The sequence below is a fragment of the Cyrtonyx montezumae genome, unplaced genomic scaffold (assembly GCF_038088225.1).
Source record: "Cyrtonyx montezumae isolate F1298 unplaced genomic scaffold, pur_monq_1.0 scaffold_18, whole genome shotgun sequence".
NCBI classification, from domain to species: domain Eukaryota; kingdom Metazoa; phylum Chordata; class Aves; order Galliformes; family Odontophoridae; genus Cyrtonyx; species Cyrtonyx montezumae.
In genome coordinates, this window is record NW_027071914.1 from 4,256,595 (window position 1) to 4,284,139 (window position 27,545).

General features: G+C 38.7%; 1 protein-coding gene across 1 annotated transcript in view; it reads left to right on the plus strand.

Annotated features, from left to right (window-relative positions):
• SLIT3 (slit guidance ligand 3) overlaps positions 1 to 27,545 on the plus strand; it is a 464,100-nt gene that overhangs the window by 327,582 nt on the left and 108,973 nt on the right. Inside the window, exons 12-14 of the mRNA XM_065734486.1 lie at positions 6,749 to 6,820; positions 18,156 to 18,299; positions 20,971 to 21,134. Of these exons, the coding sequence (XP_065590558.1) occupies positions 6,749 to 6,820; positions 18,156 to 18,299; positions 20,971 to 21,134 (380 nt within the window). The remainder of the gene's footprint in view (positions 1 to 6,748; positions 6,821 to 18,155; positions 18,300 to 20,970; positions 21,135 to 27,545) is intronic.

A 27,545-nucleotide genomic window follows, 5' to 3' on the forward strand; every position in this document is an offset into this window, starting at 1 on the left:
GAGTAACTGGTTACCTGGGAGTTCATTCCGCAGATTTAATTGTATTACAGTGTCTGAAGTTCTCTTTCAGTATTTCGGCACTGTATATTTTCGGTAGGGACTAATCTGCAATCCTCTTCTTGGACAAAACCAAAAACAGAAGAAGGTCAAAACTCCAATGAAGTCTAGTCTTGAATGAACAGGCCTGCAGAGTGCTGACTGTAGTGGCTGTTGTTGAGCATGGAGGGTGTTACAGATCAAGATGTGGAAAAAGTGTCTTTAAAGATGTTACTGTGGGATTTGGAAAGAAAAAAATATGGTAAGTGACTTCTGTGGTAGCTATTATAGTTTGTCAGTACCAAAGTGTCCGCTCCTGAAAAACTGAAACAGTTTTAGTGTCCCAAAGTATCTCAAAGATAGAAGGATGCATTGAAGGCTGTGAGCTGTAGCAATACTGTGGCATTTGGGACCATGTGAAATATCCAAGATGAGAAACAAATAAGTAGTTGAAAACAGTACACAGCACAGATGTGAGTGAGCCATGGCAATGTAGCCAGAGCTTTTTTGCTCTGGGACATAGAGTCTTGATATCTAATACTCCTTTCCATTGACAAATGGGAACAAAAAGTACACTTGCACTGAGAAGCACGGCAGAAGTTTTGAGAAGTGCAGTTTGCATCATCTTGTACGTACAAGTTACATGGGTTGAATTCCGTTTTGTTGGAGTTGAAGTAGTTAATAACTCGGTGCAGAACATGGGGCTGAGTTAGGAATAGTTTCATGTTTCAAGATTGCTGAGTGTACGTTCTGAAGTAAATTAATTTTTCATTAAATCAACTCAAAATCAGTTTGTAATATTGGCAAGAGGATTGTTTCAGCATTTGTTTATTGTTAATAGCATCACAGTTAAATGTTATTCTCAGGGTCGGTGAACTTCCCACAAGAGTACATTTGGAAGGCCATATCCAAACTATCTGGGGACAGTTTTTTAAGCTGTGAGAGGATACCTTTGAGATTACTGCGGAGTGAGTTCCTTTGCTTTTGTTCATGAACTGAACTAAGCCTGTGAACAATTGAAAAGCTTAGACCAGCCAGTACACAAAGATGATCGACCGCTTCGACTGCGACACGGCAGCCCCGTTCTGACCATCACCTCCTGGCTGATGTATGCCATGTCATTCCAGTGATTTGAAATCTGCAATAAAGCACTGTCTATTGCAATAACTGCCAAACTTACTTTAAAGTAACAAATTGCTTTGGATAGCTTTACTGTGATTTATTTAGCCTAACTTGTTATGAAGAAATATGAAATAGTAGGGAGAAAAAAGATCACGTCTAAGTTTCTATCAGATATTAGAAATTTATTGCTGGTTTTACCTCTATCAATTCCTTCTCTTGTGATAACTTGAATTCTTATTGAGCCTGTGCCATTGTATGCAGCTTGGGAAATATAATTCTTCCTAGCAAGAATTGTTTTCACAGTCTGAAGGAAAGTTAAAAGCATTTTGAGGACTGAAAAAGACATTGCGTGAAGTGAAAATCTGACACTTCAGGATGAATGTCTGAGCCAAGCCAAAATAAAGGAACAGTTAGCTGGAAACCAGATGGCCTTGAACGAGGGATTCTGTCTTAGGCTTTCATACCCCCAGAACAGCTCCAAGTCAAATCCCAGGGAAAAATTTCTGGATTTCTGGGTCTGACTTACCAAGTAGCTATGTTGCAACTGCACTTGCAAGTAAGAAATGCTGAAGAACTGTAAAATAAGGACAGCCCAGTAATTTCTCTTTCAGACACTTAAAGAAGGTATGGTAAACTTCAGTGCATGTGAAAGGCAACGTGTTTGTAGAGTCTGCAAATTCCTTAATTTTAAAATTGCTCGGGAGGTCAGAATGTCTCGAGACTGTGAACGATCACTGAGGCTTTCTCATTTCAAGACCATGCGTCTGAAGAGCTCTTCCATGCCCAGATACTTTCTCTCTAAGATGACATGCTTGTTGCTAGGCATGAGACTGCTCCCAGTGCATCGTCCTTTGTCTGATGCTTCCCAGACTTTCAGATGAAGCTATGCAGTGACTGTTTAACTACTTAGAGCATGAGTTGGATTAATCTGCAAAATTTGAACTTTAATTTTAACCAGTAATTGTTTATTTGAAAATTAATAGTATCTTGGAATAGATGCACTTTATGTTGGCTAATAAAAGTGCAATACCAGAATCAGGCTGAATAATTATAATGGCTTTTTATGACTGTATATGTTTATGACATTTCCTACTGTAGATTTGTAATAATCGTGTAAAGGTGAATGGGTGAGGTTTTATAAAATACAGTAGATGTTGTACTTGGTTTCTGAGGAAATATGCATCTGCCATCACAATTTCCTACCAGATCTTAATCGCCTTTCTTCTTCTCTGGTGTAAAACATGAACTCGTTGTCCAACTGCAGCTGAAACTGTTATGGAGGAGCTCTCATAGATGGTGAACTCCCACAAACTCTATACAACTAGGCAGCTGAGGGAGGAAAAGTATTAGTGTACTGCTAGATGAAAGCTGGGCATGTTTGGGCAGTACGGATTCTACATAGGAACTCAAGCATCATAACTAACGTTAGGCAAAGAACTGCACATTTTCATTTAATGAGGGGTAAAATAAAGGTTTCCAAGTTATTCCTTTTTCCAGTTCTATTAATTGAAAGCAGCTAGTTGATCCGGAAAAAAACCTGTCCTGTTTTTAGAGCGCTTTTTGTGAAAAGCTGACTATACCTGCCCCAATGCCTGCAGTGCAGCCAGGGACTGTGCTTTACATGCCGTGTCCTTTGCCGTTGTTAGGAAGGTTGATGGCAGCCTCAAAACTGTTAGAGGTTGTGAGCCAATCCTCCTGGTGTTTTGAAGAATAGCAGCTTGTTGTTCATGGCCATTCTGGAAGCATTTAGCTGTGAACTGGCACGCTGATGGCTCTTCATGCTGCTGAGAATCCAGCCCTTCCTGGCTCAGCTGCACCTATGCCATAGCAGGAACTTGCTGATGGTAGAGAAGCCATGTGCAAAAAACTGTAAAAAACAGAAGCCATGTGCAAAAAACTGTAAAAAACTCTAACTCTAGGCATTCTGGGATGAGCTGTAACTGTGTGTGGAATACACAAGAATAACCTTTATGCTCTGGTGTTGACACGTCTTTGTGACTGGTTTCCATCATTGTAATGGAGACTCTCATGTGTAGTGAGAAAAGGAGGAAGGGAACCATGAGAAAGAGGAGATCTACTGGTCTCTCAATTTATTTTGGCACAGTCTCTTTTTAATACTCTCATAATTAGCATTGTGAATAGAGAATCAGAGTATAGCAGGCTTTTTGTCCCAAAGCATACATCATGTTTAGGGAATTATCTTCTCTACCTGACATTCGTCAGACCTATGGCTAATTTGGTTTCCCACCGAAGTTGAGGAGCACAGAACAAACATTTTAGCAATTATTTAAACATTCTAATAAATTTCATTTTGATTCATTGAATTGTCTGCTGGCAGCAGTTACTGAGCTGTTTTCTGGTATGTATTAACTTTATTATTTAATAAAGCATATATTAGGTCTAAATTTCAGATGCTAGGGAATAGAAGGAAAGTTATGTTTCTATGTCAGGTTTGCACAATAGCTGCTAAACCCTTGTGCCTGCAAAATATAACCAAAATAGAAGAGGGATGCAAGTGAAAATGCATTTTCAGAACTCATAATAACATAGACAAAGGTCTGGAATTTGTTTTCTACTAAAATTTAGTAAAAGCATTGAAGATGTTAAAGAAGTTCAGTGGCTGGCTGAGTTTCCTACTATATGCCCTTTTCCTTATTTCCCTAATTGTTTTCTTTGGTGTTTTGTTTTTGTTTTTTTTGCTCTCCCCTTTTACCTCCACCCTTCCCAAAGCTGCTGTTCAAAAACATCACAGAGCTTTCCTGTGAGTTGAGCAGATATCAGGGCAGAGGAAGTGGAGGTGTTAATGGTATTTCCAGAGGCTGGCCATTCTTTTTGGTAGGCTGTGCTATTCAGACTACTGCAGTTGATACATCCAGAACAAAAGCATCTTGAATCAAGAACCAGACAGTTATTCATATTTGTGGGTATGTTTTCCTGTCATAGAAATAATGAGGGCTCTGTGGAGAGTGAATGTTTCTGTGCTATTAGAGTAAATGGCAATGAATAACTCCAGAACTGAATTGCAAGGTCTGATTGTGTATCTCTGCTCCCCTCTGCTTCGCTTCTTTCTGTAGCACTGTTTGACTTCAGCTCTGGCATGGCAGGCAGACAATGGCATTAGCTAATTTGGCTCTGTGTATTGCTGAACATGAATATGAATTCAAGACAAGTGCCTGAGCTATCATACTGACTTTTGTTTAGCTGTTAATTTGTTCGAATGCTAATCTGCCACAAGCACGTAAGCCCAATTAGGATTGAAAATACTGATTTTCCTTTCGTGGCTTCTAAAATTGAAGCTTTGTTTTGTTTTATAGATGATTTTAATGTGTTTTATTTGGTTCAAAATATAATAAAGAAGCTGTATAAACACATGCAAGATTTCAAATTCACTGGAACACAGCATTATGACCACCCAAGTTAATGAAAAATTACTCTTACTAGAGTCATCGTTTGGTATTTGTATTTAGTAGTGCCACAGCTAACAACTATACTAGCTGTAAATACTCTAGGGCTTTATTTGACATGAGTTTTTACTGCTTCTGCAGCCAAAATAACCCTTAATTTGGAATGGATTTTTTTTTCCTTTTGCCGGCAGGCATTTGTAAAGCTTGGCTTCTGAACTCTTTCTTACATTCTGTAGTACAATTCATTGCTGATCAGCATTGATTATCCTCCTGCTTCACAATGATAAGATGGTATTCTCACCTCACAAAGCTTATCATCTAAACTCTATATATAGATGATGCACTTGCTAAAAAAATACTGTTCACTAGAGTCTGTAGACATTGACTTCATATTTTGACTTTAAAGATATTATTTGCAAATGCGATTAGGGAAAAAAATAGTGGGCATTCGTTATTCACAAAAAAAAAAAAATTACTGTGACAGCACATTAAAAGCCAGTTTCTTGATTCTACAGTAGGAAAATAAAAGTTATTGGACCAGATGATCGTAGAGGTTTTTTCCAACCTTAATGATTCTGTGATTCGTTTAGAGAAAATACAATGCTATGATCATTAATTTCTTGAGTGGAAGTTCAGTTCCTTCTGAACTACAGAAGTCATGAAAAATGAAGTTTCAAGTTCAGAATTTCATATCCAAGTGGTATTCTTTTATTTATACTCATTTTATTTAGGCTCCGAAATGAGCTGATCTAGGAACTCTCCCACAGAGTTGATAAGCTTCCAGTGACTGATGATGAGTAAATTGATGTGGCCATACTCTGGGAGGGCCAGAGAGTATTGTAAATGGCCTGTTGTGCTAAGTGTTTGTTTTTCAGTGTATTCAACACATCATAATATTTTAAATGCTGAAAGACAAGGTAATCCAGGATTTGAGCCAGCATCCAGGCCTCACATGGCTGTTTGATTCATTGCTTGCGTGTTGTTGCACATTAAAAAGTTTGGGAATGAACCACTCCAGTGACACGAGCAGCACAGCTTTGGCACGATGAACCGGTTTATAACCATTTACTGTGTCCAATGGAGAGCCCACAAATATCATAAATCTTTTTTTCCCCAATTTGATGTCTACTAAAATGCAGTTTTTCTTGCTCCACAGCTTCTGCTCTGAGTTTCTTGTATTCCCAAACTAAAATGGTTAATGAGTAGAATTTTCAGGGGGAGACTGCACCTCTTCCCATGGCTCATATGAACTCGTAACTCGTGTTCTGGTTTGGGCAAATTTTATCGACTTACAGAAATTTCTTGAGAAAGTGCTTTAAAGAAATTTGAAGTCCTTTTTTTGTGATTTTGTTCTGATCCCTGTGTAGCACATGTTATTGTAATGGTGGTTTTGTCTGTTTCTCTTTTAGTTCAATTTCTGCTGATAATATGTCTTCAGTTTTTCAATAAAAAAAGAAAATATTATGAATACTGAAATGAATCATAAATATAAGACAGCATATATTTACGGTTGAAGAAATGAAAGCTTATACAGTTCCTTTTACTCGTGTTATTTAATCTTCATTGTTGTTTTTTTTAATACCTAAACTATACCTAAATTGCTTTTGAGTTTCCAAAATATATGACTATTCCCAGTTCATGCTTTTCCTTTATTTATTATTTTTGTATAAATTAGCTAGTTGAAACTGTAATAGCAGCTGGTGAAGCCATAACATTTTATCCAGTGATGCCTGTGTCATATATCTGGCCAATTATTATATCTGAAGAGAGTCAGTTATGTGAAATTTTATCTGCAACTAGCTTCAGCTTCTTGGCTTTTAAATTTACCATCACTGAGCAGAATTCTAGGTTTTTGATTCCTGCAACGTGCTTTTCAGTGATTAAAATACTTCTGAAAAGAGTGAAAAGAAACCTTGACAGAATGAAAAATATTTTAGATACAATTTTTGGATAATGTCCAGTTTCTACATTAGAAATGCTTTCCAACACCAGACGAAGCCTGAATCATAACGACTCATTTGATGCCATGTGCTCTCTGAAAAGAAAATGAGATCAGTAGTTAAATGAAGTGCTCACAGATCCTGGGCAGGGTACACAGGATCAATAAAGATGATAATGCAGAGATGTGGGAGGACACTAAACTGGTCTGTTATTTAAGATTTATTTTGCCTTCCCGTATCTTTCAGAGTGCTCTATGGAAACAAGATCACAGAGATTCCCCAGGGCCTTTTTGATGATCTTGTGTCTCTGCAGCTGCTGTAAGTATGATCTCTTCCTCTTCTTTGTTTTACAGACTAACTAGATTTACTGATTTTTCAGCTTCTGACATTAATATAATCACCTTTTCCACTGAAAACTCACTGGGGCGTGCTAGTCTGTTCTTTCTGTGTCAGGCAAAAGGGAGGCAATGATTGAAAAAGGAAAGGTAAGATGCCAACAGTTTATAGCACAGCGCAAGTAACAGATTATAATAGACACAAAAGATTTAAATGTGGGGAGGAAATGAGAGACTCGGCAAAGTCCAAGAAAGGAAATTTGGTCAGTGGCTGATGTGAGGGCGGAGGTGCCATCTGATTGTTTCTATGCTTTTAGTGTTTGTGGTTGAATGTCTAGATCTTTCAGAGCTACTGTGTTGCCAGTACCTGCACGTGCAAGCAAGACTGCATATCAAAGACCTTATTGTTGCCAGCCATGCTCAGTATTTTATTCTTATTATGCCAAGTGTGGCTTAGTTGTAAGAGAAATCATTTCAGACTCAATTGTATATTCAAGTATTTTATGCCATGTGTGATTTAATACATTGTCATAATCGGGGATATAACATGTACTCATCAGTATTTATTAATGTGGCATAAAGAATTTCATAAGCCAAATGTGAAATTTCGAATTGCACGCACTGGTCTCCATAATCACACTGGAGTCCGTAACTCTTTCAGAGTGAAGTCAGCTACTATTGCAGCCAGTCAGCAGAGGGAGCAGAAGTGAAGTGAGTTTAACTTCCCAACATTCTGAGTATCATCATGGATGATGCACTCAGAAAAGATGATATAGAAAACTAAGTGATTCTGGTTTACATTACATCCCCACACCACCCTCGAATATTAAATGACATAAAATGTAAAATAAAAACCATGGCATTTATATATGTTAAATCTTTCTGACTTAACATAACCTGAAATGAGAATCTAAATTTTCATGATTACTCTTTAACATGTGCCATTCTGACTGTGGTCTTTGGCACTGCTATATGCTGTATAAAAATGAACATAGATTTAGTTTATAAATCCATGGGCAAAGCCAAAGAGCTAAAATGTAAAATTCTTTAGATTGTGTTATTTGTTAAGCAGAGGACTATTCTGATATGTCATTTAGCCATAAGATTTTATTTGCAGACGTGGGCTGCTTCATTCTGGAGAAAGACAAGCAAGAGCACATGTGGTTTGGTTGTGACAAACCCTTGAGCTGCAGTGGTGGCTAGCGTTTCATCTTCTCCTGCAGACAGCCAATTATTCTCTTTCAGCCTTTTGCTAATCCTTTTTCTGGCCACTCTTTTCTTCTTCCCTGACCCGTATCTCACAAGTCTGATGGTACTGCAGTGCCTCCATGATCTGCCTCTGCTCTAGAAGGAAGACTGTGTATCTGGGAGGGAGATAGTTTAACAGCATGAGCACATTAAGCGTGAAAGTGTTTGGAAGAGGTGAATTGGTACTTGGTGTGTCTGGCACGTTTGTTGCTGTTAAATTTGCATTGTGTTTGGTACAATGGAGATGCTGTGAGTAAAAGAAAAGCTAACAGTTCATTCACTGGTTTGAGCTCTGTGAAAGAAACTATTAAAATAATCTAAGCTTGATAAAACTCATTTCCCCCCATCCAAATGTATGTTATCTTTACAAGTTTGAAGTGATACACAGTTGTTCTTTCTAACCCAGGACACTGTATAGATAAAGGTTTTTGCAGTAGAAAGATCACCCAACTCACAGGTCACATTTTGGCCTGAAAGATGTGGATCTTCAGCTTTTGAAGAAAGCACTGAACACCTTTCAGCTGCTTTATACTACAGTCATTGTGTGCATGAAGGAGTTGCATATCTAAGCCCAGATGCAGTAATTTTCCTGTGTACATTAACAGAGGTTATGCCTTTCTGTTAGAGGGGCAAAGCCTACTGCCAGACAACAGGAAACAATGCTTTCATGATTTAAATGTCAGTAGGCAAGCCTTGAGAAGTTGCTCTCTTAATGGGATTCTCAGAGTACTGTGGCTCTTGAGGCTCTAGGGGACTTCAGTAAGTATTTGTATGCAAAGGACCAGTTGGCAAGGAGAACATCAAGTGTTCATGCACACTCTTCTGATCATGACCTTGAAGCAACTATTATGGTACTGCTTGTAGTATTTTAATGGGCACTTAAACAGCATTTGCTGGTTTTTGACTTGTGGTTGAACAGTTGGAAAAGTGCTCCACAGTTAGATCTAATTTAGTGTTCAGTGGTCTCTAGATTGGATTTCTTCCTATTATCTGAGGACATACTGATAAGAAGGCTCTGATTAAAGTATGCTGGTAGCCAGTGTAATTTCCTCAGCATAAGCTGGAACGTTTTTGAAAATATACTGATCTTAAGGTAAGGAAGTACACGTTCAGTAAATGAGAAGTTGTGGTAGGTCCTGTGCAAAACTGTTGAGATTTTATTCAGAAGGAAGCATGACATGGAATTGCAGAGCAGATCGTATTGTTATTTGCTGCTTTGGATAAGACTCAGGGTTTCTCAGAAATGTTGCTGTCCTTTTGTTTAAGTATACTGTCACTCTATAGGCCCAAATTGTTCCACCTTAGTTGAGTACCCTACATCTTCAGGCAATGCCACTGATTTCAGGAGCATTACAGCTGGGTAAAGTAACACTCAGCTCAACATGACAGCATCTTAAACTGTCCCATTTGTCTTTGGTGTCTGGAAAGTGAGGTATTTGGAATAAGCTCTAGATGACCCAGACAGCATTAGAATTCTGTATTCCTGTCACACAGAACAGTGTAAGTCAATAATATATTTAGCAGGAAAGTAACCAGGCACAGCAAGATGGTTTTTTAGTTCTTTTTTTTTTTTTATTTTACTCCTATTGGGTTAATTTAAATGCTGTTTCTCAAGTATTCATCACTAGCTGTCTTACTTCAATAGTTAGCATTCTCTCATAAATGATCACAATTGGATTTGTTGAATTCCTGATTTCACAAATCTTATATTTTCCTAAATATGCAACTTTAACCAACGTAGCAGCAAAGGTTATTGTACAAGTCCAACTATACCTCTGTATTGTGGAACAGAAGCTTTTTTTGGACCGTGTCATTTCCCTTATCCTGTTTGAAGTTTCCAGGAGGGAGGATTCTAGAAAGCTACTGCAGCCTGACCCTCATACGTTCTTCTTTTCAGCAGTCTGGATCGAGTGCCTTCTGAGAATTTTAGGTCAATTTGGATTTGAGAGACCCATACTTTTTTTACAGAAGTGGGGACAGCTGTGATCTGTTTTTGTTTGGTTGGGTTTTTTTTAGTAGTAAACTGCAACTTTCATTTCATTGAGGTAATAATCAGTCCAAGCTGTGGAACAGCACATGCTTAGTTATCCTTGTTTGTGTAACTGGCACTTGGATGCCAGAAAGGTGGAAAGGATTTCAGCTTAAGGTGGAAGTTTTCAAGTAACTGCTAGCTGTTGGCAATTTGAATGCCTGTCCAGGAAGCCTTAAACTAATCTTAGTCTGTCTAGAAACTGGAATACATTTGAATGTCCTTCTCACCTGTCTTTCAGTTTTCCTGGAATGTGGACAGGCACTTTCATGAGCCCTTGTGCTTGCCAAGCTGTCTGCCAGTCACTGCACAGGGGGCACAACAAAACGCTGTGCAGCTCTTTCTTTTTCAGCAGCCCTGTGACAGATAAACCTGACAGTTGCTCTGCTTGCTCCCAAACGAGTGAACGTGCAGAGCCAGACTGCAGCGAAGCAGAGTCAAGTGGCTCAAGGCAGTGAGCTGTGCATAATGGGCACCAAGTTTATTAACAACTACTTTTCATGCCTAAGTAATACGCTTTCCTCTCTGCAACCATATTAAAACAAACATTCTGGAGGTCTTTTTATTAGTTATACATTTTATGCTACAGAGTGCTCCGCTTCCTGGAACCCAAAGTTATAAAATCTCTCCTGTTTAAAGAGATTATATAGCAAAATAAAATAAGAGCTTGAAATCTCATTTTTCAAATGTCTGGCCCATATCAGTTTTCAGTAAATCCTTTTTTCTCGAGGAAATTTAATTTGCATTGTCAGTAGTCATACAAGTGCTCAGGTGTTTTGATCGTGCATCTCATGGTTGAGATCCCCATGGGTCGCTGGATGAGCTTTGCATGCAAGAGGGAATCCCTCTCATTGATTTTGTTCTGATGTTGCTTCAAGTAGATGTACGCCTGGTGTATATACACATTGAAAGCAGAGGTTTGTGGTGATGCCTAGAGTTCGAGGTGTTAACTCATACAATAACCTCAAAAGTGATAAAAAATTAGACTTCCAGATCCAGTCATCTCGTCTGGATTAAAACTGGGACTAGATCTCATCTTGACAACTTTGTCTGACCTTAACTTAAAATAGTTTTGTATGAAGTGGGAAGTTGTGTGAGTGCCGTTAGAATCTGCCACTATCAGTGTTCCCAAAACTCAACCAGTCAGATTTTCTTTGAGTTCTTCTCCTTCTTAATGTACTGTTAATGTACTTAATGTATGCTGTTTCTCCTTGGATAAGTAATGCAATATTTGGTACTGTCTTACTTTTTCCAGTGAAGTTGCTTGGAAATTAGCTCCTTGGTAAATTTGCCAAGTTTGAAGTACTTGTATTGAAGTGTAATTGTAAAGTGTATCCCAGTACTTAGGAGCTTAAAATAGGATCTACGGTCTACCAAATATTTATTGCACACTTTTGGAGCTTGTTAAAAGCTCAAAGAAAATCCAGTTAAGTACAAACCCATACAAAGAATAAAAAAAAAAAAAAAAAAGTACTATGAAGAATGTAAATCAATTCCAATATTTTGTATTGTGTACATTACACTGATGTATACATAAGTATCATTAAACAGTGATGCAAACACCGCATGAATGCCAGAATACAGATTTGACAGTTTTCCATTTCCATCTCCTCATAGCAATCTTCTGTGTTGTTTAACAAGGGATGTTTAAAATCTTTGTATTATGAGGAGCTCTTCATTTTTCTCATGAAGAAGAAAGAACAGGAATGGAAATAGGAGTCAACTACTGACTTGGTAGAGGTAGGGGGAAACATTTTCACAGTGGCAAGCCAAGCAATGAAGAAGTCTGCCCAGAGATGTTGTGCAGCCTCTGTCCCTGAAGGTTTTAAAGACTATGCTGGATAGAACTATGAGCAAACAGGCCCGACCTCACAGCTCACCCTGCTTTGGGCAGTCTTAACAGGACAGGAAATCTCTTGAGCTCCCTGCCACGGTGAATTATCCTGTGAGCCAAGACAAGAATTGTTTCAAATAAAGCGGGTATCTGTTGAAGGCACTTGAAGACACTGACCCTGCTTTCAGTGAGGTTCTGACCAGATGAACTCCTGGGGTCCTTTGCTACCTATGTCATTTCTGGATTTTTTTGATTCTAAATTCTTTGAAAAATGACATAGGGACTTTTCCTTGATTACTTAGAATATCATTAGCTAACATCAGAGGTATTATGCTCTACTATACATCATTTTACTCCAGGAGAGAATAGGCTCTGCACAGACCTGTTTAATGGCTTTAGAATTGTTCTGAAGCCTTTTGCCTCAAGCTTTTTTTTCTTTAGATTTCTGCATTTAGGCTGCCGTTGTGATAGTATTACTAAACTCAATAACTGCTGTTAAAGTGAGGGAGGAGCATCTGCTAGACACAGAAATACAATTACAGTCAAGCACTAATGAAAGACTGTAGTAGCATCTGCCTTTCCTGTGTCACTTCTGTAATCTGTCTGCACGCAGCTTCCCAAAACAACCGCCAGTTTGTACGTCAGTGTGTAATTTATTAGCTCTTCTGACGCCAGTGCTCCAAGCTGGCTTCACCTGACAGAAGCTCTCTTAGTTATTATTACACAAGAAACTAACTCCCTGGCAGTGCAGGAAGCTGAGAAAATGTGTTTATTCCCCTGTGCATCCGAATTATCATGTGGATACTGCGTGCTTGTAATTCTCCAGGTAGTAACACAAGTAGCACAGGATTGTTTTATGGATGTTGTTCAACTGGAGTTGCAGTCTTTTGGATAAGGAATGAAATGAAGTCTTTAAAATCTCTCCAAAGTGGGACTGTCAGACTTCCTTTTTGACTCATTATCAGCTTGTGACTTTTCCATTTTAATTTACTTTGAATAAATTTGTCATCGCCATCATTCAGTTTCCTGAACATGAAGAAACACTTGAAGCTGGTTCAAGCAAGCATGATGATGAGTTCACACTGGGTATTATCAATTGAAGTGCTGACAGACTCTTCAGTGGTCAGTCATCACATTAGAAAATGTAAATTTTAGTAATGTCAAAATATCATTATGCAGAGAGGCATTCAGATTTCTTTTCTACACTCCAGGCCATTGAGAAACACTCCTGGAACCTAATAGGATTATTTTGCCAATAACTAAGCAGGGACACACAGCTCTGTCATTAAGCACAGCTTGTCAGTGACTGCTGGGTTGGTTGTGTGGCCCTTTATAAGCCTCCACATTTAGGACTGTAGAATAGCTTGGGGTGGGGGGAGACCTTAAGGATTATCTCATTCCAACTCTTAAGCCCCCGATTATGTATTGGCACTTCTTCTGTTGTCATGTAATGGATGAGTTTCCATTCCCTACAGATTGTAAGACAAAACACACAAAAAAATCATGCTGGAAAAGTACTTCGATGGGTTTATTGTATTGTAACAGAATGTTCTAATGGGTCTAAGGAATGCTTTCTGTCAAGAGCCCTATCTTTGCTACCATATAGTGTAGGTGAGGCTTTTGACTATTGATATTCTATAAAAGGCACATGTATTCAATTTGTATTCTGCTCTTACTAGTGCAAATAACTTCAGCTCTCTTCTGTGCATTTTAAATTTGTCTTTTTCTGGTGAGTTCTCCTTTCCCCAGTGGAGTCTGGCCTGTGGGATGTGCCAGACAGTTCATGGGATTTATTTTCATCATGTTGTCATCATTGCTAAAACACAAAGCTGGTGGTAAGGAAAGACAAGTTTTCTAGCAATTCGATGCTGCTCTTGTCCCACATTTTCCTGTGGGTTGGTTTCTGCACCTAGGATGATTTCTGGTCCATTGTACAGCAGTAGAAACCAACTTGCAGTTCCCAGTGTGTTAACGTTGCTAGGCTGCTGTTTCAGTTTCTGAGTTACGTAGTTATTTGTTGATAGTTTGATTATACTTGACTTCACTGAGCTGAAAATATAAACGTTGTTGAGGGTAAAAGCCAAATCAACATCCCCATTTGCACTTAGAAAACAATTTCTTAGATCATTTTGGTTTTGGAGTTCAAAATGTTATTTAAATGTTAATCACTTGAAACTGTGCTTGGGCATATAATTCAATTATGGGACCATCTTAATTATGCAGATGGTGCTTATGAGCATCTGATACAATTACTGTGCCAGTTCAATACGTGTTCATTCAGAAAGCTTAGCTGAAACATGTTATTATTGTAGCGTGTGGACAAATTCCCTCTTTCAGGAAATGGGGTCACAGAATTGTGATACTGCACTGCTCCACTCACTGCCTTCAATGGTGTGTAAGCACAATGTCTTTTGCCTTCCTCCTGTATTCTGTGGTGGTCCTGGACTTGCAAGAAGGTTTCTTTATGTTTATTAAACATCTAGAGGGATGAAAATTGAGAGTTAATAAACTTACATTCCTCCGGGTAGCAGGCAGTTTTATTTCTACTTGACTTTTTAACCTTTTTCATTTTTTTCTGCTTTTCTTTTTTTCTTATTAATTTTTTTTAATCGTGCACCACATCTGGAAGTTGTGCATAAATCTCATCTGATCAAGTTGATAAAAAACAAACAAACAAACAAAAAAAAGCCAGGAAAATTAGTGACATTTACTTTCACAGTAAATTGGTGAAAAACAAATACCATGCAATTTGTGCAAAAAATACGACTCAGCATTTAATATTTCCTCTTATTTTGGTGAAAGTCCAATGAAAACTAACCCATAGTTCGTTTTACAATGTAGTTCAGTGTTTAGGCAGGTCAGCATTCCTCCTTGCTGCAAGATATGTTTTTCTCATTCACCTTTGTGGGTTTTTTTTTAATCTTATCATTTTAACCATGGGATCAACCTCCTATATCTCATTAATAATTAGATGCCACTGAGGGGCTGTGACATTTAAGAAGGAATCAACAAGAAGTTAGAATGATGCCCATAGAGGATATTTTAAAATAATTGAGTGTTTTGGAGGAAGATATAAACCTTAATGCTTATGACCAAAAGACATCTTCTTAACTCACAGTAAGTAGGAGGGAAAAAAAAATAGGAGTGATTTATTGTGCTTTCTCATAGTTTTTCACTTTTGTTTCCCTTTTTCCCTGATTCTGGTCAGAAATTGGACATTAATCTGTGTTATGATCCACCCAGTGTGGCCACATCTGGATTACTATTAAGCACACCATCTGCCTCTTTAGTCTTAGATACTGCACATATATTGCGTAGTTGAGAGATGGAATAGGTGTTGTCACCTTGGAAAAGCTTTGTAGTGCCTGAAATCCCACTTCTAAACAGTCTGCAGAAGCACTTTCCTGCTACAAATTACTTTTTCTGATGCTTAAAGCAGAGAGTGTGCCTCTGTATGTGACTATCCATAGGATCGGTTTCGCTCATTTTTGGTATTTGGCTTATACAGGAATGTCACTGATTATATCACCATGAATCTCGTCATTGAAAATTTATGCAAGGAAAACTTGTCACACTGTAAATTCCAATTCCCAGCGTTGGGTTTATTCATGTTTTGTTGAAAGACAGAATGAATTTGAATCCTGGGTTGGACTGCAGTTGCAGTTCAGCTTTGCTCTGAGGGGTTAGTAAGTGGGATCAGTGATGATCAAGCTCGCTTTGCACAAAGGTGAACAGCACCAGCATAGCATAATGCTGCTATGTGTGCACTTCTTAAGCATCAAAAAACAGCCATGTTGGTTGTCCACATATATAAATACAACATTAGTTCAGTTTTAAATTCTCTTATTACTGAGATTATTGTTATTTTTGCTTTATGCCTTGTTAAAAGTACCGCTTGCAATGCAAGCTATTACTATAATGATAGAAGAAAATAGCATATTGTAAAATAAGACAAAGTACATCATTGCTTCCAGTTTTCTTCTTGTACAATTAGATGCCATTCCTGTTGTGGAGAAGCCAATCTAAGTTAATGTGCGTTACCTAAAAACAACTGTGGGACCAGTACCCAAAGACAGGGAGTAGATATTGGAGGATTTGCAGCATTAAATGTTTGTCTGGGGCTGTTGTTCAAAACTCAGTAGCTGGTTCTGCCTTGTAATGACTCATTAACATGTTCTTTATATAATAGATAATGTTCAGGCATAAAAGAGAAATGCATAATGCATGAGAACTGAGATGGAATGAAGATTGCTTTGGTTTAAACATGTGAATGGCTATAAGAAGTAGTAAGGGGTGACACTGATGTTTACTGTCCGAGTAAAACCTCAGAAATCTAACACATTGCTGGAACTGTACCTTTGGCCTTAATGTGGAAATTGCACTGTTATTTCTGATTAGGTGTCAGATAATTAACAGTCAGAAGTACAGGCAGTAGAGGGGTCGTACTAATGCTGCTTATAAAGACATAAAATGAATTTAGCTATTAGTTAATGAAAAAATACAACATCACTTGTCTGTTGTTGCTTTCTTTGGAACCTTTCCTTATCTTACATCAAAATTTCTCCAAGATTTATTGAGAAGAAAATTCAGGTGAATTATTATTGACTTAATTGTTGGCTGGAATTGAGTTCTGCTCTGACATCTTCTCATTCCAAAGCACTACACTGGTGTTCTCCTTGAGAAATGGAGTCTACTCATTGTGTCCATCTTCTGCATCTTGCAATTACTGTGGACTGTTAGTACAGTAATATGGCTCTGCCAAAATGACAATGGAAGCATCAAGCTGTAATGAGTGTTTCAAAAGTTTCAGCAATGGAAAGGTATGGTGCTGTGCAGAGGAGACACTTTCTAGAGTTATACTTCGCAGCAAAGGAAAGCATACATTACTTGCCCATTGCGTTGCCCTGTTGAGTACAGTGCTCTATACTCTGTTTCTTGAAAACTGAAGCTCCTTGTGCTTAGAGGTGTGTTAAAGACATCATATTTGCTTGCTGAGGGATGGAGGACATCTTTTCCTTTCTACCTATGAATAGACATCTCTGCTGATTTGGTATTACTGTCACAATATTAAGCCCTTCAAACTCATCAACAAAGTAGCAAGAACTCTGTGATGAAGACAAGTGGATTCATACTATATACAGTTTGCAGTGTACCATTTTTCTCAGGCTGACAGTAGTTGAAATACGTGGATTTGGGCTTCTGTACAAACAGGTCCTTTCATGTCTGCTTTCCATCTAAGTGTGAAGTATCACATACGTAGATGACAGTGGTAATTGGCTCAGAAAAGGATCCAGCTTGTTGCTGAGGTTGTATATACTGTATGGTTGCCAGGACTCTGGCTGGATAACATAAGAGAACTTGTACAAGCATTGTCCAAGATTTTCTGGATGAGCTGATTAATTCTACAAACTGGTTGCTGTGTAAATGTGCAATCTAATGAAAAAATAAAAGGATCTCAAAACATCTTTGTGCTGCTTTTGCAAAACCACACAGAAATCTGACTTGACTAGAATTAACTGTTTTCAGAGAATGGTGGGACAGTGGAATATGAAGGAACCTCAGGTGGTCGTCAGCCTATCAAACTTAGGAACCTTTGCTCAAAGCCATGTCAGCTCACTAGGTCAGAGCGGGTTGACCATGGCTTTACCAGGTCTAATACTGAAAAACTCCACTGACAGAGGCTGCACAACCTCTCTGGTTAACCTGTCCCATTTCTTGACTGGCCCTGTGCATTAAATGAGTTGCCTTTCTGTAAGTTTTAGTCTAGATTTCTGTCCTTTTGTGTCTGAGAAGAATCACATTTTCTGTTCTTTCACGATCAAATTAACCCTGCACTGCTTATCACAAGATGTCAACCCTCAGAAATTTCTGTCAGACTTAAGACAGCTGCCAGCAATAGAAAATTGAAAAAAAGGTTCTTCTCAATGAGGACTTTGTGTGTGTGCATGGAGTAGTAAGGGGGGAAGTGTTTGCCATTTCTATGCATATTAAGCCAACGACTTCTCTAAATATTTGTTTGGTATTTTGAGTACTAATGTTGCCAGTGTGTTTTTCACCTTTGTAATGTAACAGGCAAATGAAGACATTTAAATGTCAGGTGGTTTTGGTGACCGTGTTAATATTCTTTAGGTTTAACCCCAAAGTTCAGTCTATTTTTATTTTATTATTCTAAGATTAATGAATTATAAATCTTTCCTCTCTTTTCAGGCTTCTCAATGCCAATAAGATCAACTGCCTGAGGGTAAACACGTTCCAAGGTCTGCATAATCTCAAACTGCTATCTCTTTATGACAACAAATTGCAGACCATCAGCAAGGGGCTCTTTGCCCCTCTCCGATCGATCCAGACTCTGTGAGTATGCAAGCATATTGGAAATGACAGCTCTCCCTCTTTCCCCAAAGATGTCACCTGTCTTTGCAAAGGCTCTGCATCTGACACTTAAGCCAGTTTGGAAGAGACACCAAGGTAGTAGCCCCTCCTTTTCTGGCAGAAACAAAATGAGTAAACAGAAGAGAACTGTTGCATGAATTCAACGCAGATACCTATGAATACAGCCTGCCCTTAGTAATCTAAATGTCATAAGTGTGTAAAGATACTAAATTCATTCATTCATTCTGTTTCTTGGAAGACAATACACAATTTTGACCCTGCACAATATATGAACAGCAGATCCCATTAAAAACCTTTTAGCACTAGTGAGCTACTGAGTTGGTGTGTCTCCTCACTGGGGCTGAGTCCTACTGTCCTGTTCATGAATTCTAAAACCATATTTCAGCTGACATCTCACTTCAAAGGAAATAATGCATTGTACTATTTAATCCATTAAGAAAATCCATTAAACATTTTCTATATGTATATATAGTGAAAATGTATTGCCCAAATTAGTTTTATAATTACTTTAATTCAGATATAAATGAACAAATATGGATGATTCCTGGCAGCAGGGTGCCTGCTACCTCCTCGGGAAGCCATAATCACAACCATCATTTCCAACAGGTATCTGGCCAGCATGTATTGCTGTGAACCACTAAAACATTAGAGTAATCAGGTACAAACCCCATCCCAACTCAGCCGTGTGCACAAGCACCACTGGCTGCAGCAGCAGTCGTCAGCCTGCATGTGCATAGGTACAGGCATGACAGAGGAGACTCAATTACAGGTTCAAGTAACATTCTCTAAGGTGTGAAACTTCCTCCTTGGTTTCCATGGGTTTTTATTGGCATTGCTGCTTTACACAGAGATGTTCTTCCAAGAAATCTTTTGATTCATTGTCCCGTTTGTATTACTGCAAGGGATTGCCATTTTCTGCTTTCTCTGTAGAGGAACAGGTCTGTGTCCTGGGTCATATACTTATGTATTTGCTCTCTGTACCTTTCACACAGATTGGATTGGCATAAACTCTACAGTTTCTTGAGGCACCTTCTGCCATGTATGCTTTCACTTCTCACTCCTGCACAGCCCTGTTCTGTTGTGTACTTATTCTGTTAAGTGGCGGTTCATAATTATAATGCCAAACAGAAAAGTGGGATGAATGCTCCGAAAGTAATGCCTTCTATTTTATTACATTGGCCAACAACATCAGAGGTGGATGTTGGCATCAGATGGTAGAGGCTGAACCTTCCTGCCAATATACATTACATTTTATTTCCATGTGACAGATGTCAGACAAAACGGTGTCTGACATGGAAGTCTGTATAAGGTAAAGGTGTGGAATTGAATTACATCATGTGGAAAAAAATGGCATCCATTGATATTCATTGATTCTTGCTGCATGTTTATGGAAACCAAACATTGGATTTAGGATGTGAGTGCTGTGTTTCAATAGTAGTGACAGCAACAGTGGGTCACCTCCACTGAAGCAGATTTTGTCAAGTGCAGCATGCAGGCAATTGTTCATCATGGGGAAAATACACAGCTACTGGTGGTGACGGTGTTGAAAAATACTGCTTTGTAACTAAGAATTTGCTGTGTCAAGTAGTGTTATTGTGCTCTTTATAGCTGTTGTAGTTTCCATGGAAATACATAGGAGGCATTACTTTTGAAGTCACCTACGTGTTTCTACAGGTGACAAAAATACACAACAATAACAGAGCAGAGTTCTTGTGAGAATATAATGTAATCCCTCTGTCCAAACCCCTATTTATACATTTCTCTTTTACAGTTTTTGCAGTTATCAGAAAGCCTTGTCCTGCTCCCTAGAAATTAGAGGGATGTGTGCAAGTTCATTTAACTGACATCAAAATCAAGCTCTATGTAAAACCTGATAGATTCCCAATGTACTGTTCAACTTTCTTAAGCAAAAAGGGACATAACAACAGCAGAGAAATGCTCTTCTCTCCAAGAAGATTCAGAGCACTGCTATTAATGAAGTATAAGTGTCCAGTTAAACAGTGTGTAATGCTGCATATTCTTGTGGGAAACGTGCAGATTTTGGTGAAGGATAGAGCCAAGTGTTACTTCTAAACAGTCCATTCTCAAAACCAGGCAGAAGTACATGGAAGGGGAATACTATTAGGCACAGTGATTATATGCGAGTCTCAGTTTCACTCTTGAGAAAAGCCCTCTGGATCACATCTGGCACTGTCCAGTGGTCCAGGGCACTTATTTACTCACTTTTTGATCCTTAGAAAACTGAGCTTGCCAATGAAATTTATTTTAAAGCTGAGTACAGAATGATCTCTCAGCTCGAGTGCATCTAAAAGGGTGTTTCTCTCACAGTTCATCATACCAAGCTTTCAGGTAAAAACACTGGACGTTGTAGACAGCAGGTCTGTGTCCTTTAAAGCAGACTCTGCTAGATTATTTTTTGTTTCCTCCATGAACAAACTTACAACAGACTTAATAAGCTACAAAATGTGATATCTCACAGAGTTCTCCCATTCACGTGAAGCTCTGCGGTTTCCTCCAGGCCCAGGTTTTTGGGAGCTTATTCAATTACTCTTCAGGTTTGCATTTGCGAAAAACAGTGATGGAGTACAGTGTCACAGGTCACTTCTGATTAAACATCCCATCCTTCTCTCAGACATTTAGCTCAGAATCCATTTGTGTGCGACTGCCATTTGAAGTGGCTGGCTGATTACCTGCAGGATAATCCGATAGAAACCAGCGGCGCTCGATGCAGCAATCCGCGTCGCCTTGCCAACAAACGAATCAGCCAGATCAAGAGCAAGAAGTTCCGCTGCTCAGGTAATTCATTTATCCAGGCTGTACTGCACTTTCAATTCAGAAATAAGCAGGTCCAGAGAGCCCACTAATCGAATCTGCAGGACAGCGTTTGCTATAATGGATATTATGGAGCATCTTTTAAAATTAAATTTGGAAAATTCAGTTAGTTCTTCAGAAAGCCAATTACCTTGTGGATTTATAAGAGGGAAAAAAAAATAGGTATTCTATAGCTGCCTTAAAACAAAAGAAAAAAAGAGAAAAGCTTGTGACATTTATTTAACTTTTAAAGACTTACTAAGTTATAACATGTCTGAGGAAAAACAAGTCTTATGTAAATTTGTGGCAAATGTCATATTTTAAAGGGGTAGAACCTGTGTAGATTTTCATTTTGTATTCAGGTAGAACTCTTCATGACCCTAATCACAGCTGAGCTTGAGTTCTCAGATCTGAAAGGCAGACAACAGCATGTGTGAGGTTTATATACAGCTGGCAGTGGGCTCTTGTGGCCTGGGATGTGGGTGAGGCTGGAGTTGAGGGGATGGTGCTAATTTGTAAGTTGTCATAAATTTTCGATATCCGCAAGTGTCTTGCATTAATTCCAGTAAAGCTCATCAAAGTTGGTAAGATCTTTGTCTTAATATATTAAGTTTTATATCGCAGCTTTTATCAGTTTGTGCAAAGATTTTGTTGTTGTTGTTGTGAGCTAGGTGAAAAATTGTTTCCACTTGAAAATAACCTCCAAAGTAACATAAACGCCTTTTACTCAACCCTGTTTGTTGATTATTTATGGTCCAGCTATCAGTTAAAGGGCATTTATTGCCTTACACAGCACAAATGAGCAGACGGCTTTTTCATGTGTTTTTTTTTCTTCTGGTTGGTTTCTATATTTTTTATCTTATTGCATTTCTTGTGTACTGTAAAGGCAAGCAGGTTTCAGTGAGGGAACCTATTAGTGTGTACTCAGAAGAAAAATGACTGTTATTGATGGAGTAACTTGTGGTGTTTTCTAAAATAATTACTATGATTTTTGTCTTTTCTCTATGAAAAAAAAAAAAAGAAAAGAAAAAGCAACCAACAACCATGATTAATTATGCTTCTGGTGGTAAAAGATTGATGACTCTAGATGGGGATGCAGCATGAAACCAAATGGCAGCAGCCCAAAACAAGCTATTGTGCTTTGGGTGTCTCTGCAAGCAATATGCTGAGCTAAACCTTCTTTTTACGGGGAAAATAAAATAAAGATAACTTCATTTGCAGTCAAGTTGTCTTGGGGATGCTTGTTAAAGTCTTCAATCATTTGTGACTCAAGCCACGAAATTTATAACTAGAATTGAAAATATGACGTACTTAGTTTGAGGTTTTTGAGTTGTGTCTATCGTAGTAGCAAGTTAATTAGTCAGTAATATTTATCGTTAAAGAAACTTGAAATGAAAATGCATAAATACAATTTAGACAAGAAAATAGTCTGCAGAAACAGATCGGTATAAATCTGTAGTTAATTTGCCATGGTTACCTTCTTCTGCCTTTATTAATAGAGAAATTTATGTTATGTGTGTGCATGCATGCCTCTGACAGTGGTGCGGTCTATTGGATAAGGCAAACACCATCTGATATCACTTATGAAAGGTCATAGCTAAGAAGAGCAACAGTGCAGAACTCTATACCTGGTGATGTTGAGAATAATATTTTGTGAGAGTTCTTATCTTGGGAGTCCTTTCCTTAAGGCATTAGACTGTTTTTTTCCTTGCTCTCCAGTTCTATGAGTATATCAAAACCACATGGAAGAGGCATAAACCTGACTTATGAAGGAGGAGGGTAGGGATTGAACAGCTTCAGAACAAAGATTTCAACTGGATGAAAGCTAATTCTATTGAAAAGCTCAATAGAGGAGCTGTTCTTGCCTGTAGAGTTTCCAGATGGCATTGAGATACACTGAACCTGACTCACTGTCTGCTCACATGGGGTGGGGGGAACGTCTCATGGTTCAGAAGAATCTTAGTTTGTAAATCAATCCAGAGTACAGACATCCTTGGCACCTCTTCTGCTCATGTTGTCCCTTTGAATCACGGCTGTTTCAGATTTTGCATATAGCAGGAATTTTCCATGTTTTCATTTTGAGGAATACGTTTGACCCAGGAGTTAATACAGCACGTCTCTGTGCAGAAAAGTCCACGAGGTATGAATCTTCATCATTCACAGACAGGCTGTTGAGCAGTGCTTTCTGTTCCCCAGAATGATCCCCCCACGATCCCTCTGAGATGGCAATGCTTAGTAACTTGTCAGTGACCCTGATGGCTGTGGGATGCCCTGTCGGTTTTACATCTTTTGCTCAGTGTTTAGGGTTAGAAAAGAGTTTTCATTTTAAATCATTCTGTAAATGTTCATTTCTTTGCTCATTTCAGGGTTGTGATATTTTCATGCAGTTTAATATGCTTAATTAATGTTAATAGCCAGACGTTGGTCTTGCGGGGAAAAACCCAGTGAATATGGGAGCTGGTTAAGGAAGGAGTGTGGGGGGTGTTATCCTGAACTAGTCTTTGGCCTAGGGGAAGTGATGAGGATGCAAGAAATTCCATGAGAGTTGAGATAATCTGCCGATGTCACTATCACAATCTTGAGTTACATCAGTTTGAAAAGGTAAAGACATACCAAGGATATAAGGTCAGGAGCACACATTCGTGTGGATGGGCTAAATAGAACTATATTTGATTTGACCTGTAATTGCAAGGACAAAACTATGCAGCACAGCACAGTTGGTTTGTTTGTTTTTTAAGAAAGAAAAATCTAGCAAACTTGGTTCTGCATATTGGTTCTTTCATGTTTCATTCCAACTTCCCACCATCCTTTAGATAGTCTTTAGCAAGAAGAACATGGCTTCTTCTTTAATTTGTCACTAAAACAGTTTTCCCAGATGCTGTTTCCTTTCTGAGCAACATGACTCAAGCTTTTACTGATAATGATGAAGCAACATCTGCAAAGGTTATGAGTAGCCATAGGAAGTAGATTCTGTGCAACAGGTAGGTAATGTACATAATTCCATTTCAAATGAGAATTGGAAGCATTATAGCATGAAATGAAGGAACAGCAGGAAAAGGGACATGTTTTTGCCCAGGGCTGTGAGACTGGCAAAGCTGTTGGATATACTATCTAAAATGTTTAAGCTTCAAATTGCAGCAGATATTATTTCTTGTGTTTTTCTGCCTTCAATTGAATGTGATGCACCAAAATAATAATAGAATTCCCCCTTGCTTTAACTGTCTCCCCACAGTTATGGTATTTGAGACTGAAAGATGGAGTTAGTTGTTGTTTTGTTGTTTTTTTTTTTTTTTTTGCAAGAGGAGCTGGAGAAATGAATGCTGATAAATCCTTTCTTCTGTTCTGAAAATGGAGATACTGTCATTTTTCAATGGCAGCAATAACATTCCTATGATCATTTTTGTTTTGTTTGTATCTGCCCACTGTGACTTAAGGATCCAACAGGACTTACTTGCCTTGGGTCACCAAAGGTTCCCATTTTTAGTAAGAACAGGAGAAAACATCAACAAAACCTTCTGACCAGTAGAATTTGACTAAGTTCACTGCACAGCAGTTTTGTTTTCTAAAGCAGCACTGGGCTTTAGGTGGAAGGGAAATAAATCTATGAGCAGATTGTGTTGTCTCTGTGGTAGCTTATTGTCACTTCAAGAGCTGGCAGGATTTTTGATTGCTGCGTGACACTGTATGAAACAGATTTCGCAGAGGGCTGCTCAAGTATTCAGTTGTATTTTTTTTTCCCTGCAACATATTTGTATTTTTCAGTGTATTGTGTATTTAAAAAGTGATGAAAGTTCTACCTGCTGTACAAACATAGACCACTGCTGATAAGGATCAAAGCATACACATGCCTATGAGCATCACATCACCAAAGCTTTTTGTCTTCAAATTCATAACAATAAAAATCTTAGAAATAAGATTCCTATTAGAAGTTCTAAGAATTAAACCTGTCTTCTTGCTCTCTCTTGCACTGAGGCATATATCATATTTATCTGACTTGAATTGCTTCAGCTCCAGATAGTGCTGTACAAGTCAGAAGCACCTGGAGTAATAGGAAGAGGCCTGTGAAGGGTCTTCCAGCACAGTTCTCCCCTTTTTGGATGCTGCCTCTTTTTAACACAACTCAAATCAAAGTCAGGCTGTGCTGTCCATAGAAATGTAGAGCTTTCATGTTTAGTGCTAGTATCATATCTCATGTGGTATCTGCTGTTACTAGATAGCAGTGCAGCAGAATACATATTGCTGTTTGTTCACTCATTTTTTTTTTCAAAGTTATTTGATGAACCTTCTTGCTAGGAACTGCAGCTTTCCTCCTGGTTCCTTATGTGTCTTTTCCAGGCTCTGTGTTCATATATATTGATACCTCCTGTTTTACCTGTCTACACTGGAACAGAATTCCTGTACTTGTGATCACCTGAAATCTTATTCTCTTTTTTTTTCCTACATTTTCAACCTTTGAGGTGTAGAACTGCAATGGACAGTGTTTTCCCAGCCAGGAGAAAGCAGTTCTGCATATCAGGGCTTTTTGCCCAGGGACATGTTTCCTGCCCCTTGTTCCCATTAGGTTCTCCAATTCTCTGCTGTTATGATATGTGAACAGTTAAGCTCTTGGAGCTCTCAGAATGAAAGGTGCAGTGTATTGTTACTCCTCAACCAGTGTTAAGAAGTCAAGAAAGGCATATGAATTTCATCCAGCTCTCACAAAAGTAATATATCTGATTGAAACACTCAATTGTTCCCATAATTTGCAAATCATTCCAGTGACAGTTTTGCAAAATTCATTCTGTTTTTAGTAAGCAAATAGTCGTTTACTGACTGTGTAGGCATATTGCTGTCCTTAGCATTTTCTGCTTGATGAAAAGCACTGATAGGCACCTGCTCATCTGCTTTGCTGCAGTGCTGCAGTGACACATGCTCAGGGAATCACAGTGCGACCTGCCCCCAGCATGCTGCTGTCCAGTAGCTCCTGCCTCAGCAGGCACCAAACCCCGGTGGCTTGTTGGTTTGTCCGTGCTGGAGCTGACAGTGGTTGGCACTGGCAGTCCTGCACAGGATGCACAGGAAAACTGAGGCCAAGCTGTGGCACTAGGGCTTTGGCTTGAGCATGAGTGGGAAGAATTTGAATCACTTCTGATCTGGACAATTGGAAAATTAACAGCACTCATATTTTACTTTTCTGTATATATATATATATGTATTTAATTCTCTTAAAATATGGTGCATGATTTGGTTTTCTGGCTGATTTTTTTTTTGGGGGGGGGGAAGAGGGTCTTGCTGTTGTTAGTTTGTTTTCTAAAAAGGCACAAAGGCCCTGCAGAATCATCTTCAGAGCACAGATGTGGCAAAACTGAGGATATGCTGCACATAAGGATAATTGTCTAAGTGGAATGCTGTTTAACAGCAACAAATCACCTGCAGATTGAATCTTCTATTTAATTCATAATTATGAACATGAAATCTTCGCTGTTCACTGTACCTGAGTGTATTTGAGCTTTGTTTTGCATGAAATTTTTATGAAGCTAAAGTCATTAGGAGCCCAACATGACTGCTGTGACCAGTTGTATGGAGCTAGGAGAAGGAATGGCACGTCACAGATTCATCCACGTCACTTGGGCATGCTGTAATACAGCTGTTCTAAGTTCCCCATGTGTGGAATACGAAGCAATACAGATTCTGCACTTGAGATCTGAATTGTTTTCTGCTGGTGCCTTCCCTAGCTGTGACAGAAGCTGAGCAGTTACTTCTGTAGCTCAGGCACCTCAGGCCAAAAGTGTGGCACAGCCTGTGCTCTTCTCCTTCTACAAGTGATCCCTTCTGGTGGGTTTGGTTAGCAGCAGGTGGGGCTGAAAACACATTGTCATTGCACTTGTTGAGATTAAGTTGAATGACACTCATCAGAGATGCAAATTTAGCACTTTTTTGTGCATGTAATGGTCACTTGAATACAGTAAAGAAAACAGGGAGACATTGGCATGAAGAGAGCCGGTCTGCTACAACCCCTGCAAGAATGTTTGAGCTTCCAAATGGACAATAAATTTTCCTCTGACTGTTTGGAGAGTACAGCTGTGTCCTCAAATATTATAATGTGATGGGGCATTTATAAATAGGGAATTTCTTTTTGAACTATTATTTACTGTGCCCAACACAAAATAGTGTGCAGTGTACAATTAGTGCTGCAGCAGAATAAAGACTTTTTCTAAATATCCTCTAGGGATTTCTCAGGGAGGTGTTTGCTGGGTTCTGACCACATTTGTTTCCAGTAGGACTGAGTGGGTTCATTGACACTGAAGTTACTGATTTCATTACAGATATCCTACTTAATGTTGAAGATCTGTGTGTAATATACAAGTGTATGGAAAGTGCAGACTATTACTTCGCACTGCTTAACGCAATACAGTG